Source organism: Anas platyrhynchos, chromosome Z (genome assembly GCF_047663525.1).
Source record: "Anas platyrhynchos isolate ZD024472 breed Pekin duck chromosome Z, IASCAAS_PekinDuck_T2T, whole genome shotgun sequence".
Lineage (NCBI taxonomy): Eukaryota > Metazoa > Chordata > Aves > Anseriformes > Anatidae > Anas > Anas platyrhynchos.
In genome coordinates this window covers 47,755,754-47,776,192 of record NC_092621.1, presented here as the reverse complement: position 1 = coordinate 47,776,192, position 20,439 = coordinate 47,755,754, and the positions used below count along the sequence as shown (strand labels likewise).

The 20,439-nt window shown below is 37.2% G+C and overlaps 1 protein-coding gene across 5 annotated transcripts in view; it reads right to left on the bottom strand.

The window, feature by feature from the left end:
• Positions 1–4,710: 4,710 nt before the first annotated feature.
• The window catches only part of SPIN1 (spindlin 1), a 57,678-nt gene continuing 41,949 nt past the window's right edge, over positions 4,711–20,439 (bottom strand). For all 5 annotated transcript variants that reach the window (XM_038169953.2, XM_027446041.3, XM_038169952.2 and 2 more), the window contains exons 3-6: positions 17,563–17,611; positions 12,257–12,510; positions 11,052–11,285; positions 4,711–8,544 (exon numbers count right to left, since the gene is read on the bottom strand). In XM_038169953.2, the coding sequence (XP_038025881.1) occupies positions 8,345–8,544; positions 11,052–11,285; positions 12,257–12,510; positions 17,563–17,611 (737 nt within the window). In that variant the 3' untranslated portion in view covers positions 4,711–8,344. The remainder of the gene's footprint in view (positions 8,545–11,051; positions 11,286–12,256; positions 12,511–17,562; positions 17,612–20,439) is intronic.

Below are 20,439 nucleotides of genomic sequence, written 5' to 3'. Positions count from 1 at the left end.
ATTAAAGGATTATTGCTTCAGAACTAGGTATTTATCTCCTTACAGCTATGGCAAAGAGCCAGTAAAAGGCTGATTCAGTTCCTGTTGTATCTTGCTGGAGCCTGCTGTCTCACTGCCATCCCAACGCGTGGTTCAGAATTTCAGTCAGTTGGCCCAGTGACCTCTTCACTCTACAGCACCCTTTTATCTAGCAGACATTTCTGCACCTTTATGTCACCATGCAGCCATTTCAAATTAACAATTAATGCAAGCATAAACATAAAAAAACAAAATCTCACAATTGTGTTATTTCTGAGGTGCTTGCCACCAATATAATCAGATAATTTGTTGAAAAACAGAGATACATCAGAAGGCAGAATCTACAGGCTTCAAATCTCTCTTCAGCAGTAAGGTGCATTCTTTCCCTTGCTCTTTCTAGACCCAAATAGAAAAAGTCATCAGCATCACTTATCTCTGCAATTTACATCCTGTGTTGAATACTAAAAAGGTTTTTACTTCACAGAGGAGCATCTCAGCACAAAGCAGTAAGGCAAAACATGGCTTTGAGGGAGATGACTGCATGCATCACATTTTCAAAAGTGAGATTTTTAATACTAATCATGTATTTCCTTACCTTCTACAACCTACTGTAGTCTCAAGCCATTTAGATTTTCATTTTCACACTTTCAGGTTATGTCCAAGTGTATGTTGTTAGCAATAATTAGCAGTAATTTAAGCTAGATGTACTTTTGTAATATGAATATTATTGGCTAAGTTGTAAAAATTCAGAATCAGGAGCACATATGCTGTTAATTTAGGCCATTTGCCTAAGCAATTTGATTATGTTTTACATACGAGAATTTCTCCATGTTAAATTAATTCTGTGGAAGCCAGAATGATTTGAATATTCTCCTCATGTACATTTCTAGACTTTTATATTAAAAGAGCAGCTGAACTATATTTGGATTTACCCCATTAGAGAACATTGACCATCCCAGGCAATAGTTAAACTTTTTTCTTTTCAGCAACATTTAAAACATTGTTTATTATTTACTTTCAGCATCTTTTTGGTTAGCTATATTTTTATTCTCTTGGAACGAGCTCTTATTTCTGGTTTATGATTCAATATATTTCTTCCTTTCTGTCAGAAATTCTCCAACTCAGTAAGGCTAGGTCTACTTCCTTGATTTTGAAAAAACAAACAAAACAAAACAAAAAAAGCCAACAAACCAAACGGAAACCCTGCCCCATAATCCTAATTTCTCATTTTATTCCTTCTTTCTGCCAGTTTCTCAGTAAACAGCACTAGAAGAGAACTTTGACAGACAGAACAAATATTCTTTTAAGGCAGGAAACAGAATGAGTGAACAAAACACGAGATTCACAACAAAATACAGTTTCATCCTTTCACAAATTAAGTGTGGGGTAAACAACAAGAATGGTTTCTTATAGTGCTGTTGCTATCCTTTTTACACCTCTGAGCACAGGCTCTGATTTATATTATAGGTTTCTTTTGCATTGCTTCTACTATTGATTTTTTCTTTTTCCCTTAAAGCTTAAAAGAAACATAGAATCATGGAAAAGCCTGGGTTCTAAAGGACCACCAAAGATCATCAGGTCCTACCCCTCATGTGGAAAGGGAGCCTGCATGAGATTGTCTAGCACCATCCAACTGCATCTTGAAAACCTGTAGTGATGAGGATTGGATTCTACCACATCCCTGGGGATGTTCCAGTGATTAATTGTATCATGATAAAACCCCTCCTGATGCAGTGTGTACCAGATTGCCCCATTGTCTTCTTCATGTGGCTCACTGTGACATGAGCGCCTCCATCCTAGTTGTAGCTACCCTTTAATAAATGGAATGCTCTAAGGTGCCCTCCTGTTCCCCCCCGCCACTTCATGGTGAAAGACTCAAATCCTTCATACTTTCCAGGGCAGGCCCTCCAGCCTCTGTGACCATCTTTGTGGCCCTCATTTGGACCCTTTCCAGTCTGTTCACAACTTCATCGAATGGTGGGGACCAGAACTAGACACAGTAATCCATGTATGGCCTGAAAAGTGTCGAGTTGAATGAGTCTCCTAATTCCACTAGTAGTATCCCCTGCAGATGCAGTGCAGGATCTAATTTCCCTTCATTGCTGCAGCAGCCCACTGCTGACTTATGTTCAGCTGGTTGCCCACCAGGACCCCAGGTCCCTTTCAGCAAGGCTACCCCCCCAGCTACAGAGGTCCTAAAAGGTTGTTTTGTTTCCTAATTCATCACATTCACGAGTGTTCAATGGACATCTGCTTTTGTAAGTTAAAAATGTCTAGGAGTTAAACAGTGTTTTAAAACCCATTTATTTAGAACTTTTACAGAAAGCACAACAACCAGTATTCCCAGGGCATATGACTCCAGTGGAAGATCAAAGTCTTCATGAAGATAGTTTAAGAAGTCATCCAACAATCAAGCTCAAAGGTATGTATCATGCGTATAGTTAGCGCAGTTCTGCTACAGTTTAGTCCAACTAGTTAGTGCAGCAAGACTGAAAACAGCAAACCAAAACCTGGTTCCAGTGTGGCAAAAGGATATTACTTTTCCTTCCTCATATTTAAAGGACTAAAAACCCTGTCACTGAGCCATCATCCACATAAACAGTGTAAGGGAGGAGGGGAAAAAAACACAGCAACAACAAAACAAACCTCTCTCCCCTCTCAACATAGTAGCTAGTTACATGAAATAGTATTAATTTAACTTAATTTGCACTTAAAAGTAGCATCAAGTGTGCTTTAAGTTGTGGTGACTTTTCAAGGAGAATTACAGAAGAGTATATTAGAACACAACATAAATGGAAAAAGATACATAATGAACCATGCAGGAATTTAGATGTGACATTGTGGAAGCTGCTATTCCTTGCTGAAAACAATTCTCTCTGACAAAGAGAGCAGCCTGATATAATTTAAATGCAGCATGGATGCTATACATTGGATAATGATGTACAGGGACATGGAACCCTGGGCAACCTGGTCTAATGGAAGGTGTCCCTGCCCATGGCAGGGCCAGTGGAATGAGAAGGTCTTTTAGGTCTCTTCCAACCATTCTGTGATTCTGTGACAGTTTTATTATTAGAAACAAGACTCTTAAATGTCAAGTCAGGGTGGCAAATTCTTAAAAAACAAAAGAAGCCTGCTCAAATCAGATGGAAGAAGTACATCTAAGAAGCATACAAGAAGTTAAAATCTTTATTATCCAGTGCTTAAGGACGAAATAACATACCTACCATTTTCTCAACCCTGTTCTTACTTCTCCTTTGAGACCTCCATTATCATAAATTCCATCAGCCCAAGCTCTTCCAAAATACCCTTACTAAAGCTTATCCTTTCCTATAAGCAGTGGAATCTGCTGAAGTCATCAGTGGATCAACTGCATACAGCATGAATACTGAAAAAAATATTTTAGTTTTCAAAGTAAATATCTCACTGAGCAAAGATGAAAATAATATTTCTTTCTGAAAATAGCCTATTCAAAGAGGAACCTGGCAGATGCGGAAGTGGAGTACAGCAGAATGCAGAATGTAGCTCCAGCTAGGATTCCCACCCCCAGCTCAAGTCTGCTGGCATTACTGTCTTCAAAACAGACACTTAAACTGCTTGCAAATGGCCTCCTAAGCAACCAGCTTTCAGGGGCACTTTTATATTACTACAGTAACAGAGAACTAAAATGTCTTTGTTTTCATGATTACTTCTCCTTTATGAAAAGATAAAAATTACTACAAAACTGATGTTGATTCAACAGCTGTAATACAGAATAGGTTTGGGCATTAGTTAAAATGCTTGTGTATCTATTTTTAACCTTAATTTAATGTAGGCAGCTCACACAGATTAACATCCGCTTTTTGATGATGCTTTTGCTCAGCACAAGTCTTAGATTCTCCCTAATTGGCAGATATACACAATATGCACAGGGACCAGTCTCTCAGGCAACACGATACAATAAACAGGACACTGAACTAAGAGAACTGAGGAAGCTTGGGTATTCATCCCAACTGCATACTGGTATGTTGCATAATCTCCAGCATACATCTAATGAACTTGGTGCCAAAATATGTATTTCAAGGTATCTATACAATACTTTCCATCGTGCTATGAAGGAAGAGGGCAGAATAAAGAAAATCTCTTCAATATTGAAAGCCTGCATTGGTAATTTACCAACATAAAAGAAATAAATCTTCACGATAGTCTGAAAAACCTCCATGGCTTAAGAAAACTTGCAGCATGGTGATGTTATTTCTATTTATGACTCATCACCTCTAATTTGGATCTACTTTTTAATGGAAAAAGAATTAAGCACATTAATTTGAAGCAAACAAATGTATCACTTAAACATTGCCAAATGCTTCTATTGTTCACCACCACTGAAATACTTTTTGTGTGCTCTGGAAATAGATGCTCCCTCACAGAATAGTGTAATCCCTCAAACAAAAATTTTTCTGTTTGGTAAAATACAATTTAAGCAGTATGCTTTACACCATAGTCAAATTCCATCTTACCAGCATTTATACTCACTTGGAAAAAAAGAGTAAAGATTTAGCTTTACAACCAACCTTATTTCATAGGGTATTATACCAGCATACATGGCCCAGCATTAAAATAATAAATCTTTTTTAATTAGAAAACTGAAGAAACTGCTTCTTCACAATCTGAAATCACATCACTACGTTTTGCTCATGAGAACAAAGTTTACAGTCATAAGTTGCACATAAAGGGTTTATTTTAAATGTTTTAAGGATAGAGTTACATCATAATTATAAAAATTACTTACAGAATTAAGTAACAGATTTAAAGTGTTTATACTTCTAAATGCAGAGAACAGGGAACTGTCTACATTGTTCAAAATAAAATAAAAATAATGAAACCAAGCTCTAAAGATGAAGTCATTACCTAATTTTAAAATGTGAACACGAAGACCTTTGAACTATACACATACCAAGAACCATCCAAATTGCACTAATGATGTAAAATACAAAAAGCACAGCATTTTCAAGGAACCAGAAACTGTTTTTAATGTAATTATATCCCCCAGAAGCAATTTATCAATTCTATCTGAAGATAAAGCCTCCGTTTTTAAATGATTTATTTAATGAAGGCATCTACCTGTTGCAATAAAAAAGGGTTTCCCCAGAGTCTATTCCTACCTAGTTTAGGGTTTGGCACTCAAAAGAAAAATAAAAAAATGTAGTGTTTTACTGATCAGTTGTGGTCTTATTTATTCTTTAACAGATTATGTGGTCCCTTCAAATGCTGTATGACACATACAACTGGAAAATTACCTTCCGTTGGCACTATGCTCGTCTCACCGGTGCATTTAATCCTACTAACAACCATTAAAACAGCACAATAAGCAAATTCACAAAAAACTGAACACAAAATAAAAACAGAACAAAACCAAAACCTAAACATTTTTAACATGCAACTTTAGTTTGTTACATTGAACGTTCTAACCCTCTAAGCATGCAAAAAAGGATGGTCTGCATTTAACTTTTTTTTTTCTTTTAAAAAGTTTTACATGGCAGCCTGACATCACGCACACGCACACACACAATATACAACAATACTACAGCAGGTAAATGTGAAAGGCCAATAACTTTTATACAAAGATCCATGGCCTGTGCCATCACAAGCCCTATGTAATTTTGGAAAGTAATGTTGAACCCCTAGAACAAGGAACCAACATTTAGTTACCAGGGTAACGCAAGCACTGCATGCAGATCTGAAACATGAGCCTAAAACAAAGCCCAAAGCAGATGGGCAGGGAGTGGAATTAGTCTCAAGCCTCAAAAAGGTGGTTTAAGCTAACAAAAACAAAACCAAAAAAAAAGGAAAGAGGAAAAAAAGATTAAAAGAAATACCTACACAACAGACAGTGGGGACATCTAAAAACAACCATAAAATTTACAGTTTATAGATTATACTCTAATTGGCATAATATGTGGTGTATTAAAGTGGCTTGCAGAAAACCCACAAATGCAAGCCTAATGCTAAAAATGTTCCAGTAGACCTAAACCTCAGACATTTCAAACCAAACCTCATATTCCTCAGATGTATAGCCCCAAATTCAGTGTACTAGGTTATTTGTGTGTCTTGTGTATAATCAATACACTCACTCATTCTTGTGCCACAAATATCAACTTGGGCTCATGGAGCCAGGCTCAGCTTTGAGATTTACATGCAGGACTCTTAAGAGTCAATAGAAAACACATAACAGATCTGCAGGATGAAAACACTGTGTTGCAAATCTGCTCACTTTGTTCAAAACACAAGGAACATTTACGACTTGGGTACTTAGAATTAAGGACTGCATTGAGAAGCTATTCACTGAAATACAATAGCCTGACTTTGGTTGCCCATGATGAAATACTGGACATAATGCAATATAGTAGCAATGGACAAAGAATTAAGGTATCATATTTATATGGTGAGTATTAATTACCATTCAACAGCATAATGAGGCACAAGCCTTAAGGCTAAAATATGAAATAGGCAAAAAAATGGACAGAAAGGGGCTTAAACCACTGAGTCTTCGGTATCAAGAATACCCACAGTTGAGGTCATACAGACCTCTGTTCTCTGATTAACAGCACCTCTCCTGCATCCTTCCACTAATGGCATAAGGGTGGATATCAGTGTATTTGTTCCTTCCATCAGCAGTGCTGACTGTCTTCACAAACTGCGTTTCTGTGAAGCAGTTCTTTGAAACTTGCAGAGCTCTGCCTTAATGTAACATGACAATTTTGTTGCTGTGCTGATCGTTGTTACCATTCTGATACTTTCAAAAGCTGCCACACTTAAACAAAAGAAACAAAAACAAAAAACAAACAAACAAAAAAAAGCACACACACACAAAAAAAACCTTAATCTTCATTTACAACTATCTTGCAAGATTAAAACCGTGAAAGGATTTTGCTGTTGTGGGCTGCTATTTACATCCACAATCTAATGCAGATGACTGAACCACTGAGACTGCCTATAGCTTCCATTAGATAGTACACCACTGGCATGCAGAACTCTAGTGTTCATAGAATGAAATTCACGTTAACAGCATACCTCAAAGCAAGTACAATGTACACCACAAAAGGCAACAGGTTTAAGCTGTAGATTTGTCCGGACACTCCTTATGTGGGAAAGCCAGAAAAAGAGTAAGTTGGGAAGATGCCTTCTTAAAACAAAATGGTTATACACAAACAAACAAAAAGAAATCAATCAAACAACAACCAAAAAAGGAATGCAACAGACTGAGCAGAAGGCAACAAATGCCTCTCCTTCTCTAAAGTTGTCTTCAATAAAAAAAAAAAATTACTCCCGCCTCCCCCCTTTGAGATTGTATTTACCGTGTAAAATATTAGCTACTGTTAGGCATCTAAGTCCACACACAAACATTCAGGTTGCTAGGTTTTGATATTAAATGAGAGACTACTGATTGCCAATGCGTAGTCTAAAGTCTTCTGAAGTAGCATATATACTGCTAAACTTGTGGCACCAAGCACTTGGGTTTTGCTAAGAAGTGTATATAACAAACAAATACAGAAATACAACATTTAGGATTGAAGGCAGCCTTGTTGCACGTATTTACTGGTTCCTACAACTTGTAAATATGGGCCATTAACCTGCATTTTCTAATTAACTGGTTATACAGATTAAATATACTTTTATAGTTTAAAGCCTTTTCACTGAAAGGTGCATAAGTCAAACACTTGATATCCTACTGCCCTGTGACTACTGAAAATGCACAAGTATTTCCACGTACTGCAATTCTTATAAAGCTGAATTTGAAATAAAGTGTAGAAACACAGCAGATTGGTGTCACTTGGGTTAGGCACTCCTTAATGCTGCACAAACTGTTAAAACCTTTCTGAAAAGTCAACTCTGTCCCAACCCTGAAAACAAGGACTGCCAGAAGCCAAGAAATTAAATTTAATGTTACAAAAGAAGGCATATCAAAATATCAAACTACACTTGCATGTGGCAGTTGAACAGGTGAGTGCAAGGTTGAAGAAAGTTAAAATCTATGAAAAAAATTTAGATTAATGATTACAACACTAGATCAACTTTACACAGCTTGAATTTGCAGCTGTTCTTTGCTTTTAACTCCCTCCTGCCCAGATATATTGACTTCCTTCAAGAAAAGGAGTTCTCTTACACAAAATGTGTCACGTTCACATACATTTTTTTTTGTATTACTCAGAACAAAACAGTTTTGCTGGCAGAGATTGTGGGTTCGCAGGGACATTTAAGCTTTCATTAAACTGGAAAGCAGTCCAGTCTTTGTGTCTACAAATTTTACATTTAATAGTTCCACAAATTTGGCAAAAGTTCACAATGATGTCTAGGATGTCTTCACCAAATCGTAGACATAAATATGGAAATCATCATCAAACTTGATGAAATAGACTGATGGTTTGGCTTCAACTTGATGAATGACCATGCCAGTCCTTTTTGAGCCATCTTCTTTGGCATATTCCACTTGTTTGCCTACCAGGCTGTCCACAACTTCACCTGGTTCCCGTTCTGCAGGAGGTGAATCATCTGTAACACAAAAATAGTGTAAATTGGCAGGGATTGATGGTATTTCAGTACACAAAACAGTTGCAGAATCTTCTACAAAATGGGTAAGAAAAAAATCAGAAGGCTTAAATACAGAGTATGCTGAAATTAAGCTTTGTTCAGACAAGCACTTAATAACCGTTACAGTTCTGGAAACCACAGTGGTCACCCCAACGCCCCTTTCAATTTTATGAAAACAGCACTTTCGTTAAAGGGGTAAATCTATCAACATGAAGATTTACACAGAAGTTATAGAAAATTTCTGTGGATAACTGAACTTAAGCCACCTGCAGAAGGTGACACTGTATCTACCTCATTAGCTGCCACACTAAACCTCCCCTCTCCCTATACACGTTATTCAAAATTTGAATGTATGCATGCCCTTCCAACAAAAACACCTCTAAGATGTCTAGTAAATGTAACCTTATTAAAAAGGGCTTTTGATCCCATGTTGGAATAGATGTCACTAGTAAAGCGTAACCATATTATTTGCTTGTCTAGCAAAACCTTCCCAGAAATATCCTTGTATTTTCAGCAATGCCTATGCCAAATGTGGATGCAAAAGGGCATGAGTTATAATATGCCAATGGGGGTTGGTTACAAGGCAATTACAGAACAAATGTGATAAGCAGTAAAAGCACCATACTTGAGAATCGGAAGCTAACCACATCAAAACATACATTTATTTCTCAGTTTGTCTCTCTTTTTTTGAATACACTTAGAATACACTTAGCTCAAATTGTGTTTTGTATTCCAGTGAGGAATTTTCTTAGTAATGGTCCAACCTGCTGTGGCTTTTATTCTGGAAATCCTAAGCCTCTAAAATACTTTGTTCGTGCTTGTGTTGAGAACCCCGTACAGATTTTATCCATTCTCTTTTCGATTTTGTGAGTTGTGAAAGAACTCCCAAATGAATGAATGGATTGGCTTGATGTAGTTACACTTAGATTCTTCCCCAAACTTATGAAGTTTCTCTGCAAATCTTTATTTCAGATTCTCTATAAATGCATCATCGTACATAGTTATCATTCTCTTAATATCGGCTTTATGTAAAGAGTCTTCGTTAGCCTAAGTTCAAGCTTAACACATTTTAATTTAGAAGGAATTATGCAATGTTGATCAAGTTTTAGTGTAAGATCCAGAAATGCATTTTTCCCTTAAAAAGAAAAAATAAAAGCAAAAAAAGCAAAAAAAAAAAAGCGCCAAAAATGAGTTTTGCTGAAGGGGAAAAAAATGCCCTGGAAGTTTTAGTTACAGTTTAGTTTACTATGTAAAGTTCTACCAAACTAACATAAGTACTTCCAGGTAGATTAAAATCTGATTTGAAAAATACTACCCATAATATCCAATCATTGATTTAAGGACACAAATCAATCTATCTGGAAAACATTCAGATTCACAGAAGGTAGCATATATTTGAACGGTTTTGGAAAGAGAGTCAAGCAGTAGACAGGTGCTTGCCTTATTTATTTAGGAATAGGAAGGTCACTTTTTTCATTAATGTATGTGGCTTACGCTTTACAAGTGGCAGATATATTGCTTTCGTTAGGGTTGGGGAACAACATCTAAATAAACGATTACTATAGACAAGAAACAAATAAATTGCACTTGTCTATTTAGTCAGCAGACTGCATGTTATCAGTAGTATGTACATCTGAAGGATTCACCAAATCAGTTTTAACTAATACTTCCATAGAGCACTATCTAGCCTTTCACTAGTTACCCAATTATTAATTTTCTTTGAAACCCAAGTCATTTGTCAGAGAAGTGGTTTAGGTACATGGGAGAAATAAAACTCTTCTCTTTTTTATACTTGGCTACCCAAATGTTTTGAACAATATTCATTCTGTGAAAATTCTTCTATATAACTAGGAAGAACAAAATAAAACTTTTCACTTCAAAATACAAGGAAAAAATATCCCTCTCATCTACTGAACTATTTTTCTTGCTCATGTATTGCAATGTGTTAGACAAAATAAGTTTTCAAAAGATTAGTGCTTCTTTCTTTACTGAAAGTTTTCCCTCACTGAAGACACCTATCACAACTAAAGTAATCTGATTATACAAATAGGCCCCAAAATATTATTCCTATAAGAAGTAGTTCAGAAATGCAAATCAAGAGCCACTTCTATGATCTGTGATACTTCTTACTATACACAACAGTGAAAAACTTCTCACTTGCCAGTTTCTATTAAAAAATCCAGAGTACATATTTTCAGCAGAATTAGGAATAAATATGGAAAATGGCTTTTTTTTTTTTTGCTACTACTTCTGCTGATTAAAGTAAAATATGTCAACAGCTAACACAGGTGATCTTGGTTACACTGTTATCTTGGTTAGCTCTCATATTATACTTCATTTAAAAAAAGGGATGAACAAACAAGATCGTGTCCAAAAACAAACTGTCATGTAAATAAATAAATCATAGCCAAACAGTAATATAAAAAGGTGTCACTTTCTAATAGAAAAGGTGTAACTGGCCTACTTACTGGAATCGGGCATAATGCGAAGGTCACCTTCTTTATAATCATCTAAAAGTTGGTACATGTACAAGACAGGATCTTTCTCATAGGTAATATAAAACCACGTGTTCATAATAGGAGCTCGAGCCAAAACCATCCCCCTCCATTCATCTTTTGAGCCATCCTCTGTCTCAAACATATGTTCGACAGCTTTGCCAATCATTGTGTCTGCCAGGTGGGCATCACTAATCCGAGATGAAGCTGAAATGACAGCATTTCATAAGTACATTCAAAAAACAATTTTTCACGATTCATGAACAAGTTTGATTGGGAGTTATTTAATTCATATATAAAAAATACTGTCCATTCCAGAGAGTTTACTATTGAAGAAAAACAGAAAAATGAAGAGTTGTTAAAATAATAAACACATTGTATTGCCCAAGAAGAAGCAATTACAATCAAATGTAAAGGAAGAACAACTGAGGATACAGCAATGAAGACTCTTTGCATTTTAACAAGGTACTCGACAGGGAGAAGGGCAGCCAGCCAAGAAGACTACAGAAGACCAAACAGAACAGTTCTATGAAGTTTTAATGGAAGTTTTGGGACTGGTTCTCCTCTAACACCACTCTAAAGACAACTTCTGATTGGTCTGCGGTCCTAAGAAACATCAGCTTAGTCCTTTCGTGGGTTAGGAATTAACTAGGTTAAATACTGAACTCTCTTTTGTTTTTGTTTGAAAAAACTTGCAGTTTAATAATCCAGTACTAACTGTGACATTTATTAAGTAATGTTATTAATCAAGTTACTTTACTCTGAAAACATTTCCTCCTCTTATTAGAAATACTTAGGGGAAGAAGTACATGAGAAAAAATATCACACACAGAGCAGACAATATAACCAAAATATCTTACATTTCAAATTTTAACAGAAATACCGAAGTTAACTTCTCATAAACTCGAAGTGTAAAACCCTAAACAAAAACTACAGAATATACTGCACACTATTTAAAGACAAGAGATACCACTGTACTCACTGGTATCATCAAATCTTTGTGAAATCAAGAAAATTTAAATAGAACATTTAGATTACCTCTCATGTGACAAAAATGCATTTGACTAATGTAATTTAAATAGTCAGATGTTATCTTGGAGATGTCATGAAAGATTAGTAGAGAACATTTAATAGTAAATGCCCGTTTCTACGTATCTAGGAAAAAAAACAACACTTACCAACTCTGTCTGGAAGGACTTCAAGTGCTGAAACTCTTTCATCCTTGTGCAGTTCTAGTCCATACACACAATCAAATCCATCATACTTTATAAGATAAAGAGAGGGATTTACAGGAACTTGATCGAGAACTGTGCCCTTCCATTGTGTTACAGGTCCACTCCCTTCTTTCCATCCATGCTGTATTCTGCAGCCTACAATGTTTCTTCGTGGCTGAGAAATAGGTTTGCTTGGTCCCACATTGTTTCTATGTTTTCTGTACACAGATACAAACATAATATTAAACAAGTACATATCCAAAATTCTATTCCAGACAACAAGTGTATACTTTGTTTTAAGGTGATATAAAGCATATCATACTATTGGGAAAAAAAAAAAAAAAAAGAGAAGTAGTGGAACACTTTTGACATGCTTCAGAAGGTCAGTTTCGTAAGTGTCCTTTCTAAAACTAGTTTGCTTAAGAACTAAGTTGCAACACTGAATGTGAAACTCACCTGAACAGGTCTCAAAGCACAAAGTTACCTGACAGTATTACAACTTTACTACCTTGTTGCTTTCTCTGTGCAATAGTATTCCCTTATCCTGGGGGAAGAAATTGGTGGATATAACTGGTGGTTGACTAAAATTCTTCCATGGCCTTTTTTTTTTCCCCTCCTATTACTTGTGGTTTCAATTTAGGTTCCTTTTGCACTTAGGTATATTTTTAACTCCAAGACATGTCAGAAACAACATTCCTCTAGCATTCCTTTTTATTGCAACACAAGAAAAATTACGTGCAACAGTAATAGCAATAGATGCGATATTCTTTAACATAGTAGAATGATTCAATGTATTTTTCTGTTTTTCCTTTGTATTTTCATGGAATTTGCATGGCAATTTCTTCTGTTGAGTATCACTTGTTCTAATCAGTGGGCATGTAAGCTGGCTTGAAATTTCAAACCACAGAAAGCTTTATACAAAGCTTTATTATGCAGTTATTAAAAACATTATTGACAGTTTTAAAAACAAATGAAGAAGCATCTGAACAATGTAACAGAATACAGGTGATAAAAAAATATAACATTTCTATTTTAGCATGTTACAATACGGACATTGATTCCTAAAATGATTACTTAGAGGGTTGCCTGATCAAAATTATTGTGCATGTCAACTAGTTCTAAAACAAGTTTTTGGATTAGTTACTACTAGTACAACACTTCATTTAAATGACAGTCAAATATGCACACCAACAGCATTCTTAAAAGCAACATGGAAAGAATGAATACCAATTGCGAAAATAAAAAAGTATTGTTCCCTAGATTAGAGACACTAACCATAGATAAATCTCTAGAAATGACGAAACCTCACATGTATGATATAAATCCAAAAAAGACCAGAAACAGTCATAACAGTGAAATCTCACTCTTACAGAGTAATGATATATAACTATATGATATAAATATTTCTATGCATACGAACATATAGAAATCATACATCAAATACATAGAAATACATAGAAATCAAACTTTATCAAAAATAAGATGTATCATTTTTTCATCAGCCTGTCCCACCTCCAGATGAAGTTCTTAGCAGTAAGTTCCATAGTAATTGTCAAAATGCCCCATTGTGACAATTTGACTTTTTAGGATAACCATGTTGTGTTTGTACTCCTAACTTTGAGAGCACAAATTATAAACTCTGCCTGTTAACTGATACCTTCCCATGAAGCTGGTTATAATTTTTATGCAGAAAATAGAACACATTTTCAAATTCTTGTTCTCACTTTTTTTTTTAGTGTCTGTCATGCTTTACTATGAATGACCAAATGAAAGAACTAGTTCTTGTCATTGAAATGAGTTTGTTTTACATGTAACTAATTTCCTTAGTTCTAATGAATCAGCCTTCTATTTTGAGACAGAATAAAGCAAACTAAAGGTAAAACAGCTCATTGAAAACTGACATAATAATGTCACAGTTTTTGACAGTTTGTCTATGTTGCCAATTACCTGATCGTTAAAAAGGGTAAATACACTGTTTATTTTTGACCTCACAGTCGATTTTACTTTCTGACTGTAAAGCGTAACCCACTTTAACGTTTAAACTGTAACAACTAAATGAGAAGCTTCACAGACATTTTAAAGAATATGATGGAAAAACACTACAGAATTGAGTTCAGACTGGTAACTACCTTTTAAAATGCCTCACAGAGCAAAAAGCATGAGGTGCACGATTGCTAGTCAAGCAATCCAGGTACACCTGGATTTGAGGGCTGTCCTACTTACTGAACAGCCATTCTTTTTCATTTGCAGTGGTTTTTACTCTAAAAAAATGAGATCTTTAAACAAGTAAATTGACAAGGAAAATCTACTTTTTCTTGCATCTGAATATGTGGTAAGAAAGAGTATAGCTTCCTAAAAGACAATAGGTAAAAGCTACCAATGTATTTTCATACAAGACAACAGTAGTCAACCCAAATCTCCTCAAGCATACACTGTCTTGTTGATACACCAAGTAATACATAACCTTCTGAGATGATATACCTGTAAGACCCAAAATGTTTTACTTCAATTTTATTAGAATTATCCTTAAAAATACCACAAAGATTTCCTCAAAGTTTGATGTAAGTTTTCCTAGATTTGTGAAACCAGAAAACAGCAAGTCCTGGAAACAGCTCTTGATACATCAGATATGTCCTCATCGTAAATGGCCCTTCAGTCCCCAAGGGTTTCAGATCCTCTTCCTTATCTTGAAGGCATTATGCTGGTAAACAAAACCTAGTTATGTGAAAAGGTTTCGTTATCAAAACCAGATAGTTTATAAACTTGCTAGAGACTACACAGGTAGAAAGAAACCTTCATAGCTTTTGAAGCTGCGTTTAGATGGTCCTTATACAAACTTATTTGGCAGCTGCCACCAAGAAACCAATGTAGTGCAGAATTACTTAGGACTGGTAGCAGAAAATCATTGCCCTATGGTGGTACTTAGAAGATAAATGGGCATTTATAAAAGGAGCATGGCGATTCCCACTAAAATAAAATACCTAAATGGACAACTTTAGATTAATTATTTTTTTGTTGATGTTCATCTCAGAGAAACACCACAGCGTAGAACTAAGGAAGAAAAACAGCAAAGGATGAAAGAAAGCCATAAGTCAGAGTTTGCAAAAAAGGCACAACTGAAAAAAAATCTGGGAAGAAAATGCTAAAATACGTGTTGGAGCAGCACAGTAAAAACAGTCAGTAAAATTTCAGTCTTTCATGGTGTAAAGTAGAAAAGTTATTAAAAATAGGACACAGACTTACTACAATTGTGACCTTACTACAGACTACCACCAAAAGCAGAATGGCAAGAATTGTTATTATTTACTTTTCACAATATTAAGACTATGAGGCACATCAATCGAGGCAGAAACCTTAAGGTATTTTCCATTCTCTTTCAAAAGCCGTAATTCGGTTGCAAAATTCATCTTATGATGCTGCAGGAGCCATGAATGCAAGTTAAAGTGGGCTCAAAAATTCAAAAGGCTAGGCTCATTGCTAATTAAACAGTAGGTACAACCTGTGCACTGAGGTCCTTGAATTGTCAACTACAAGACGTCTGGGCAGCATACGAATAAAGGAAAAGGACTGTTTTTATATGTACTCTAGTACTCTTTCCTTATGCAAGGAAGGTGGAAAGAGAGTAAGATCTGAGACACTACTTACTGATCTGACACCAGTGACGTCAGTTTCACATTCAGAGATCATCACTACCCACTAACAGAGCATTTGGAAGAACTGTCCTTTTGTAACTGACCTATATAGCCATGGGAACCCTTCCCAGATGGCTCAGCAATTAACTACCATATAGGAGTTCAAAAACCTATCCCGTGCTGCTCATTTTATCACTTCCTTGATTACAGAGTCACGCCCTCTTCCATGCTCTCGGCTCCTCCTTCTGCCACAAACCTTCAGAAGCCTGTTAAAATCTGCCCCACCCCTCACCCCCCACCCCCCCAGGCATTCAAGTGCCAGTAGGCTTGTTCCTTATTCTTTAAATGAGGAATGTTAAAGTCACCTTAACTATATCAACAACAAAACATGCATTACTAACTCATAGTCTACTCTAGCAGCTCAGAGTAGTATCAGCATACAGTTTTAGACTTTAGTATCCACTAGCTTACTGTAAACTACACATATAAACAATTCTCTACTCGTCTCTCATTCTCTGAGGTATCAATGAGCAGCACGCATCTTGGTTTGTTACACAACACCTTTACTAAATGATTCACAAACAATAGAACTAGGCTAAATTAACGTAAAGCTAAACTGGATGGTTAATTTAAATGCTCATGATCATGTCATATAGCCTTTATGCTAAGATATATATAGCCTATTTAGGTATTTAAATAAGTGTATATCAACACAACAGTAAAGACAAATCTAGCCACCCTCAAGTACAAAAGGCAACCCACCTCTGATAGTCTTCCCATCATATACTCCTTTCTCTGAGCGGTTGAAAAAGAACAAGAAAAATTAAGTTTTAACCAACTCTACCTGCCTCTAGACAAATAAATGTTTCTGTTTGCCTTCTATGAAGATAGACAAGAATGGATAATGATGAGTTGGTGGAAGGGATTAGAGTAGTTTTACATCAGGTGTTGTCTCTGGGAAACAATTATCAAATAAGTTAATCATAGAAAATGCACCTGCCAGACAAATTGATTTGGATTGATGCATGTTCTATACCATCATTATAGTACTTTACACTTCAAATGCAACTAATAACATTTTAATAAAGTTTTTAAAAAGTTTCACGCTTAACCAGCCCAGATTTCTCCCACCAGAGATGCAGCCATATACACCTCACTGTTCAATACTAAGGTCAGTCATGTCTGGAGTACTACCTCTGTTTTCTCACAGCTACACACCAACATTCAGCTGCTGCTGCTATTTAAATATGTTGAACGGGAAATAATGCATGCTGTGAATGTATAGTATAAGCAGGTATCCTTCACACACAAATAGCAGCCTTCTCACAGAAGTACTTCAGTATGTTCTTTACTTTATAAAAATGAAAAATGCCCAGTTTCTGGCTTACAACTGCTTCAGATTTCCAAAGTAATTATAAAATTCTTTTCACAAGACAATTTCAAAGTAACATTGAAAATGCTGTTTAAAGCTCCATTAGTGGATTAGTCTTTCCTATGACCCTAAACACGCATACAGACTGAATACTATTCCATAAGATTTTCAGGAAAAAAAAGTGGCTGGAACAATACAGATATATTTCTAGAACAGACCTTCAAGTTACTGAGAGCTATGCTTTTGTAAAAATAATGACAACTTACTTGTGGGAAGTTCTTTTCTTCATCATGCTGGCAGAGACTCCTGCATGACCTACAATATAAATGATGACGAAATTATTGAAAAATAAAGCGTGTATACAGTGTCAAAGAAAGTGAGCTTATGTAAGAATTTTCCTTTTAAGTGCCAGAATGTAAACTATCCAAACACTTCACGTTGTGATCGATCAATCAACTCCCACAATGGGAGAAAGCTCTGCAGAAACAGACAAGGACTACAAGCTCATTAAGTTTGGGGAATGAGCTGACCACAATAGCTACAAAGAAAGCTGAATTTAACACAACAGGGACCTGAATTGTGTTTGTTCTAGAAGAAAGGCCACAACAGTTGAGAAGATCAACTCCCTACAACACTTAAGAGAATCAATTGACTGTGTAACTATGTCTTTGTGTTAATGCAAATGAATGCCTTTCTGAGTTAGCCAGACCAGCACAAGGGAAGTATCCGTGTGGTTCAGCCTACAGAACATATAAAACAGCAATGAAAGAAAAGCAGATTAACAAGCCTTTCATAATAACTAATACAGCAAAGATTCTCTTTGCAATTTTATGCTGTTATGAGACGGAGTAACTAGAACAGCATTTAAATCACAGAATCACAGAATTGAAGGGGTCAGAAGTGACCTCGAAAGATCATCCATCGAATCCAACCCCCCTGCCAAAGCAGGTTCCTTAGAGCAGGCTGCCCAGGTAGGCATCCAGACGGGCCTCAAGTATCTGCAGAGGAGACTCCACAACCTCCCTGGGCAGCCTGTCCCAGTGCTCCATCATCCTCACTATGAAGGAGTTCTTTCACGTGTTGGTGCAGAACTTCCTGTGCTCCATCTTGTGGCCATTACCCCGTGTCCTGTCCCCACAAACCACTGAAAAGAGGTTAGCCAAATCCCTGTCTCCCACACCTCAGGTATTTATACACATTGAGGAGATCCCCTCTTAGTCTTCTTTTCTCCAGGCTGAACAGACCCAGGCCTCTCAGCCTTTCCTCATGGGAAAGATGTTCCAGGCCCCGTATCATCTTTGTGGCCCTCCGCTGGACTCTTTCCAGAAGATCCCTGTGTTTTTTGTACTGGGGAGCCCCAAACTGGACCCAGTACTCCAGGCTAGGCCTGACCAGGGCAGAATAGAGGGGGAGGATCACCTCCCTTGACCTGCTGGCCACGCTCCTTTTTAATGCACACCAGGATCCCATTGGCCCTCTTGGCCATCAGGGCACAGTGCTGGTGCACAGTCAACCTGTCATCCACCAGGACCCCCAGGTCCTTCTCCTCAGAGCTCCTCTCCAGCAGGTCGTCCCCCAGTCTGTACTGATATGTGTGGTTGTTCCTTCCCATGTGCAGGACTCTACACTTGCTCGTATGAGCATCTTTATAAGAACTATTAACAGGAATTCAGAACCAGTAACAAAATTGTGACTAGAAACTCAAGAGTAATTGAGACTTGACTACAACTAAACAAACTTTTTGACCATATCATTAGCTACCTCTTCTGTGTATGAGATGGACATGAATAATTTATACTTAATGTAACAAGATTGTTTATTAAAAATAAGGGAGTGTTTTATTAAAAACAATTATTAAAAAATAAACCTGTTCTCACCATGGAACTTCACCATCAGAACACGAATACACATTCATGTAGTACGTTATCATAGACTCATGCAATGGTTTGGGTTGAAAGGGAGCTTAAAGACCATCCAGTTCCACCCCACCTGACATGGGCAATAACACCTACCTACCACTAGATCATGTTGTTGCTCAAAGCCCTATCCAACCTGGCCTGGGACACTTCCAGGGATGAGGCATCCACTACTTCGCAGTACTCCAGGTGGGTTCTCACAAGAGCAGTGCACAGGGGGAGAATCATCTCTCTCACTCTGCTGGCCATGCAGCTTTTGATGCAGCCCAGGATACAGGTGGCTTTCTGGGCTGTAAGCGCACATTGCTAGCTCATGTTGAGCTTTTCATCAACCAGCACCCCGAGGCCCTCAGGGCTGCTCCTAATTCATTCTCCACCCAGCCTGTGTTTGCACTTGGGATTGCCCTGGCCCAGATGCAGGACCTTGCACTTGGCGTTCTTGAACTTTAAGAGGTTTGCATGTTCCAATTTCTTGATCCTGTCCAGGTCCCTCTGGATAGCATCCCTTCCCAATTTGTTGGCTGCACCACTCAGCATGGTGTTGCCTGCAAACTTGCTGAGGGTACACTCAATCCCACTGTCCAAGTTACTGACAAAGATGCTACATGTGACATAAAACCATTCCTGATGCAGACCCTCAAGGCACACCACTCAAATCACTGGTCTCTACCTGGATACCGAGCTATTGACTACAACTTTCTGGGTGCAGCAACCCAGACAATTTCTTATCCAGAGTGGTCCAACCATCAAATTCATGTTTCTTTACCATTTCAGAAAAAAGGATACTGTATGGGACAATATGAAATGCTTTGCACAAGTCAGGTGGACAACATCAGTAGCCCCTCTCTTATCCAATGTCATAACTACATTGTGGAAGGCCACCAAATTTGTCAGGCATGATTTGTCCCCTTAGTGAAGTCATGCTGGCTGTCACCAGTCACCGCTGTTCTCCATGCGCATTAGCATTGCTTGTAGAAGGCTATGCTTCATGATCCTGTGGGTCACAGGAGGTGAGACTGGCTGGCCTGTAGCTCCCCAGGTCTTCTTTTCCCTTTTTAATGGTTTACATTTCTGCTTTTCCAGCCAGTGGGAACTTCTCTGGACTTCCACAACTTCTCAAATATGATGGACAGTGACTTAGCAATTTCATCCATCACTTCCCTCAGGCCCCTCAGATGCATCTCATTGGTATCAGGTCCAATGGACTTGTACACATTCACATTCTTT